We start from the raw sequence: 6,710 nt of genomic DNA on the forward strand, positions 1-6,710 counted from the left end.
GTTTTGAAAACAGGACCGGTGACCGAAGCGGTGAGGCTATCGGTTCAAGTTTTTACCGATCGGACCACTGGTTCACCGGTTTGTTGTCTAGTTTTTTAAGATATAGAGTAGTATATTTTTACTTATAAATAGTGCAGTAAATAAATAATCATGTATACAAATATATTTTAGACTTTCAATTTGGCATAATAATCCACAAAGTAGTCAACAACTTGCAAACTTTGCCATATCTAGGGCCAAGCACCAAACTCAGGCATATATTTTTTCTCACAAAGTAATGCTTCTACCAGTTGGACCGACGATTCAATAGTTCCGGTTTTCTCCCGAAACCACCGGTTGAGCCGCAGTTCGTCTGGTCTTTACTGGGCAAGGTGCGCGAGCGGTCTAGTGCGCCTAAAAGACTGGTGGAGGCCCTGGTTCCGGTTTCTTTCGGTTCAACCGGCTGTCCTGTCTGGGTTTTTAAAACTATGATCGCAGGGTATGTTCAACATCCATGATACTCGTGCTTGTGCACTCTCTAGATGGACTTTCCAGACTCTAAATCCCGAGTTACAACATGATACCGTGCAATTATGACTCACGAAGGAGGATATATAATTATATATACATGAGGAAATAAGATGTACTACCTCGGTTCGGATTTAATCCATGTGGAACACTATATACGTGCTTTATTAGCTAGGCACCACTCCCCTCGACTAAAGGCAATCATAGAACATTCAAGTGTCGGTGGAACCTATTTCTTAATTATATTTTTCCCGCCTAAAAATAGATTTACTCCTGCAAAAAATAAAAGGTTCATCGAGTATGTTAGTCTCTTGCACCTTTGTGGGAGTAAATCTGTGCTTCGATGTTTATAGGCATCCTCCAAATTTGTTTAGGCAGTATATATGGGGTGGGCAAAAACTGAAATGTAAAAATCGTGGAAACCAGCTAGTGGGAAGCTAGCTCGTTTTCTTTCACAAACTCAATCCTAACTTTCAGTCTAGATCAATCCTAATTTTCAGTCTAGTTCAAAAAAAATTATGGACTAGCCCAAACCAGTCAAACTGTTTTTTCCCACCCCTAGATGCCAAGTGCACCCGCTAGCCCAGTCTAAATTAGAGGCGATAAACCAGAGTCACAAGGAGGACAACAAAAAGCATAATCATACCCACTCATGTGACATGCCTTAACCTCCACAACGAGGTGTTCACAAGTCCCAAACCGGTGAACATCAGTATTCGGCACCCAATTACTGCCGCTGGTGGTGCTTACACAAGATAGCATATACAACACCCAAAACTGCGTATCCCACAAAAACACAAATGAAATGAAGGAACAGTGGAACACCAAATAAAACAAGATGAAACATACAGCACAAACAAGATCACAATGCCATCCGGCCCTTGACGTCTTCTTCAACTAGCAGGTATACAAGGACAGCAGCCAGCATGGCTGCAAATGCCACGGCTACGTACTTCCAGTTGAGCAGCGAAGGCTTTATGGTTCGTGTTGCCTCCAGTGTGCCATCGCCAGAGGAGTCCCCCTCCTCTCGTGTGTATGTCTTGGTTTCCTCCTCGTTGATAGAATCTGCACGTTTCTCCACCTGCGGTAAAACATGGAGAGTTTGAGCAACTTAGCAATTGCATTCAGAATGTTAGCACCGTGCAAGTGTAAATATTTGGAAGGAGAGCGTGCTTATAATGCAGGCCGCGTCAGCGCAAAAAAGCAGCAATGCAAGAGTAGTTTGGTTCTTTAGCCACAAGTCAAGGTAGCATCTAATACCATGCGCTGCAACATCTTCCACCGTTAGCTGTTTGCATTCCTAAAGTCGGATCGGTGGAGCAATAGTTACGCATATATAACATTCGCAAGGGGAACTGTACAGAAGTCCTTTTCCAAAATTACTGACCAAACTGCATCGAACTATGGTCTGAAACTTTGCTAAAACGTTAAATTCTACAAATATGATACGAGATTTGGTGTTCCTTTCCATAGTAGTATATTACAATGTGCATTTAGTGTGACAAGATGATTGACCTAGAGTAACCAGCCTTTTGATCAAATCACATCTTTTGATTAATGGCATTGGCCTAGCCCAAGTTCTACCAGAGCCAGTCAGATCTGGTGCAACAGTTGATCTTATTAGAGCATCCGCATCCCATGATGCTAATGAGAGACTAAAGACGAATAAATAGTAGGCATCGACGCTAAGGGCAGACTGGCAACGAAGCTAAACTTAGCTGCTAAAGTTAAGTGACATAAATACTACTTCCTCTGTTCACTGAAAGACGTTTTAGCAAGCTAAAACATCTTGTATTAATGAACGGAGGGAGTATTTTAAATATGAAAAATTTAAGTTTTCTGCAAGCTTAGTAGGTAGTAGCAACTGTAGGTGGTGAAGTACAAGTAGCTCAAAATGGCACTGTTGAGAGAGAGGTTGTACATCCTCCTTAGCACATCATTATATGCTAAGGGATGTCGGTGCCCATGAATTCTACTTTGAAGAAGAGGTCAATTATAGAAGACTCTCACCTCATTTTGTGATGATGAAAAATCTGGAGCTATTCCCTCAGCCAATTTATTGAACTGAAGTTCAACATCTTTACCGGTAGTGTTTTTGTACAACTTCGTACCATCCTTAACACTTCCTTTGCACTTGTGAGCCAATATCTTGTTCTTCTTTGTTAACATAGAAATCTGCAGGCACAATGAAGACCAAACCAGCTAATGATTAGTGCACAATATAAGAACATATAAAGCAGTATCCAAATCTGTGATAATTTATGCTATCCAAATATCACATGGAACAACGATAATTAAGAAAAACCATTTGCAGAAACAGAGAACAACAATAGCTAAGTCAAAAGTTCGAAGCTACTTAAGGTACCTTAGCATGCAGACTGAAACCAGAAGCTCATAATTAATGTTTATTGAATATGTTTCAATCTAAAAGGGTCGACTGAATCATCATGTTAACATGTATGTACAGGACCCCTAAAAAAACATGTATGTACAGGAATGAGGAAGTAGCAATAAGAGTCAATAATGAAGAACTTTAATGGTGTGTATGCAATCGTGCATATACCTGGAGATGAAGTCGTTCTCTTTCCATTGCAAGTTTTGTGACCAAGTCAGTAATAACTTTAGTTCTGATACCAATGTCCTTGACAGTGGATATTTTCACATGGTTGGCTTCACGTAACGAGTTTTCTAGACTTTCAACTCGACCTCTCAGAAATGATAGCTCTTCACTAAGTTCCAAATTAGCGTCAGTTAATAATGTACACTTTGATTCAGCATTTAGAGCCCTGGTTTCAGCTTTAGAAAGCTTTCCTTTCAGATCTTCAATCATATGCTCCATGTCAGATATTGTAGATGTCAGCATAATCTTCTGTTCAACAATGGCATCAACTGATGCCTTTGCATGCTCCAACTGGGCATTTGACTCCATTAATTCCCTCTCCAGAAGACTGGCCTTGTCTGAATCCTGGCTTTTAAGAGAGCTTAGCTCCCCACTGAGCTCAATATTATCTTTGGTTAACTGCATGCACCTTACCTCAGCATTTTGTGCTCTATTTTCAGCTCTCAAGACATCATCTTTGAGATTCATAACAATAGTTTCCAGTGTGCTTAGCTCAGTGTGTAGCACATTCTGCTTTTCCTGACTTGCTTCTGATGATGCCTTTTCCAACAACAACTGTGAATCAGATTCCCTTATATGGTTTTCTAGTTCCTCCACCTTATGTTGCAAGGACAACAACGCCTGATTCTGCGCAGCTTCTTCAGCTCCAACTTTTTTACTATCTTCTTGCATCCTCGTCTCTTGGTTTGTTTTCAGAAAAGATAGTTCCATCAAGCTGTCTTCTAACTTCGAGTTGAGATCATCTTCTCTAGATATGGATGCACTTAAATGAAACTGTGTGGTATTAAGTCTACTTATAAGTTCCCTAGAAGTTCCCAAGAGTAAATCAGAAGCATTTTCTGCTTCAAACAATCTCCCCGAATTAGTTTCTGTTAATTCTTCTAGGAAATATATTTCTTGTTTACGGTGATGAAGCTTCATTTCAAGTTCTTCTACAACATATCTCGAATCAGAGAGCTTCTTTTCAAGATCTAGCTCACTTGCTATGGATTGTTCTAGCATCTGCAAAACATTTCTCCTTTGATCTTCAGTCTGCATACTAGTGTCGGATGACATATGACCATTTTCACACACACCGTGTTCAGTAATTCCTGTACAAGTGCAGTTAGAAAGGGATGCAGTTGAAGCATACAGAACATAGGGATAAGTGAGCATTACCTGCTTGGTCGCTAGAAAACTCAATGGCTTTCTCGAACTTTGCAGACTCCTTTCTGATATCAGCAATTAGATCCTGCATCTGTTTCAAAGAAGACATAGCAGCATCCAACTTAGCTTTAACCTTGCCTTCAGACTGTTCATCATAAACCTTGTGCTCCACATTTCTAGCGTCAATCTGAAGAGAACTAATCATGTCATCTAACTCTTGGACTTCTGCATCGAGGATACCGTACAAGAGGTCCAACTCGAAAGCATTTTCAGCAGTCTCGGAAGAAACAGATTCGTTTTCCCAGGTAAGAGGCTCAAAATCAGTAGCTCGGCGAGCTATTTCCATCACCAGCATCTCCAAATTTAGTAATTTCTCGGAGGCAAATGCAAGTTCGAGTTCTACTCTTGTAAGGCTTTCCATGTTGGTTCCTACTAAATTTATCCTATCTCCTCCAGGCAGGGTATTTTCTTGGACAGAAGCGCCATTTATGGTGCTATCGACATTCATCATTCCTTGTCTGCCTCCTGCACATGAGGTCGCATTAAAATTAGAGTAAATTCCAGTTTTTACCCTCTTGTTTGAGTTTTGTGACACATATTACCCCATTTAACATTCTTTCATCCGTATTACCCCATTTAGTGAATTTGTTTCCAGTTTTTACCCCTTATAAAAATTGGAGAGCAATCTGCTAGATGGGACTGACGTACAAATGGTATGCGACGTTGCTTTTCTTCTCCTGGCGTTTTCTCCATTCAGGAATTGATCTGATAGCTAATGTTTCCCGTTTTTCTACTCACATGCATCAGGTGCACATATGTATTTCTTCATCGGAGCAATCGATATTGGATGACAGTAGGTACGACTTGTCGAGGTGATCCGCTAGCTATTTCATAGTATAGGAGGCAGCGATCACATCGTACTAACTTGAGTGGCGCGTTTGGCTGATGGAAGTCACATGTATAAAGTTGCTGGCTCAGTTGAAATCTGGTAGCTAGTATGCAACGCACGAGAGGTGATCGGAATTGATTGACTACACACGTGTAACATGAGTACTTCTTATTTTGTGTTTCTTGCTATTTATCAAAATTATGATGTGACACGTGATATAACATACGGAAAAGCAGAGGCACAATACTATTTGATGGAATCTAGTTCAACTCAGACATATGCAAACTCACACATGCACACATAGTTGATGTCGTGATTATTTGCCACAACATGAAGGTTATGAACATATTGTTGGGTTCAAGTTTTTCTAGGTGCAGGAACAAACTCAAGGAAAGGTGCCAATTGGAACGCACATTTGCAAAATCTTAGGCAGGGTAAAATCTGGCAAAGGTTTCGTTAAATGGGGTAAAATGAATGAAAATATATTAAATGGGGTAATTAGTGTCAAAAATATTAAACTTGGGGGTAAAAATTGGAATTTACTCTTAAAATTAAGAAGACATTGATATGAGATACAAGCAACAGGTTATACAGAAGATTAATACATATAGTAATATAGATGAAATAGGGGAGGAAACCAAACCAAAAAACAAAAACCAGAGCACGAACAAAGTGTTTTAGCTTACGGGTCATACGATGGGTCGGCAGTTAAACATAGCTGATGGTATTCCAAACGTGATTAAGGGCGTTTACATCAGCATGCCAACGGCCCAATTGGACCAGAGCAATCTAGCAAAACTATGTGAGCTCATCGAATATTCAAGTATCAATCCAGCAGGACAGAACCCACATAACCAGCTCCTCCAGGTAGGCATCAGCACATTGGCAGTGTGCCGGCACGGGCGGAACTAGAGGTGTGCCTGAGTGTGGACCGGCGTACGCAGAAATCGCGGAGACCGGTGGGGTTGAAGTAATTACAGCTGAAAACAGGCTCATACCTCAAAAACCGATGGCCAGCAGGGATGCGATGTCGCGATGAGCGAAGAGCGAAGAGCTGGAACGGCGATGCTGGCGACGCGCCTGAGAGGCGGCGGAGGGGAGAGAAGCTTGAGGCGTCGGCGTCGGAGTCGACTGGAGAGGGAAGTCGGAACTCCAGGAGAGATTCAGATCGGCGTTGGGTCGGGTTGGTAAGTCAGGATTACGGAGAGGAAGAAAAATGTACCGGCCGGCGGAGACTCTGGAGAAGTGGAGAGGAAGTGGAGAGATCAGAGATTCAGAGATGTCTACAGCGTGGACTGGCTACACTTCTCTGTAGGGCATTTCTTTAAGTAGCTAGGTTAGATTTTCAGGTCTAAATTGTTTTACTCCCTCCAATCTACTCCTGAAAATCTAAAATGGTTGTATTTGTAACTAAAATATATCTAGATATATCTATATTAGTGTCAAGTAATATGATTTGGAGGAAGTAAAAAAAGTAAATATCTAACATTAAGAGCATCTCTAGCAGAGCCCGTAAAAAGTGGAACCGAAAAACACGAGTTCGGTGCA

The 6,710-nt window shown here is 41.1% G+C and overlaps 1 protein-coding gene across 1 annotated transcript; it reads right to left on the reverse strand.

Moving 5' to 3' along the window:
• Positions 1–1,130: 1,130 nt before the first annotated feature.
• LOC127296941 (WPP domain-interacting tail-anchored protein 1) lies at positions 1,131–6,464 on the reverse strand. The gene is made up of 5 exons (XM_051327194.1): positions 6,161–6,464; positions 4,286–4,798; positions 3,071–4,218; positions 2,518–2,682; positions 1,131–1,588 (listed from the first exon to the last, which is right to left on the reverse strand). Exons 2-5 carry the CDS (start codon positions 4,782–4,784, stop codon positions 1,370–1,372), a joined length of 2,031 nt encoding a protein of 676 aa, XP_051183154.1. The 5' UTR covers positions 4,785–4,798; positions 6,161–6,464; the 3' UTR covers positions 1,131–1,369.
• Between the last annotated feature and the right edge of the window lie 246 nt (positions 6,465–6,710).

This window comes from Lolium perenne, chromosome 1, assembly GCF_019359855.2.
Source record: "Lolium perenne isolate Kyuss_39 chromosome 1, Kyuss_2.0, whole genome shotgun sequence".
Taxonomy (NCBI): domain Eukaryota; kingdom Viridiplantae; phylum Streptophyta; class Magnoliopsida; order Poales; family Poaceae; genus Lolium; species Lolium perenne.

Bases quoted from the DNA above. Each gene is read 5' to 3' on its own strand.
- LOC127296941 (XM_051327194.1), bottom strand. From the start codon at position 4,784: ATGATGAATGTCGATAGCACCATAAATGGCGCTTCTGTCCAAGAAAAT. The intron at 4,219-4,285 runs GTAATGCTCACT...GCACTTGTACAG, and splicing joins GTTTTCTAGCGACCAAGCAG to GAATTACTGAACACGGTGTG. The intron at 1,589-2,517 runs GTGAGAGTCTTC...GTTTTACCGCAG, and splicing joins TTTCATCATCACAAAATGAG to GTGGAGAAACGTGCAGATTC.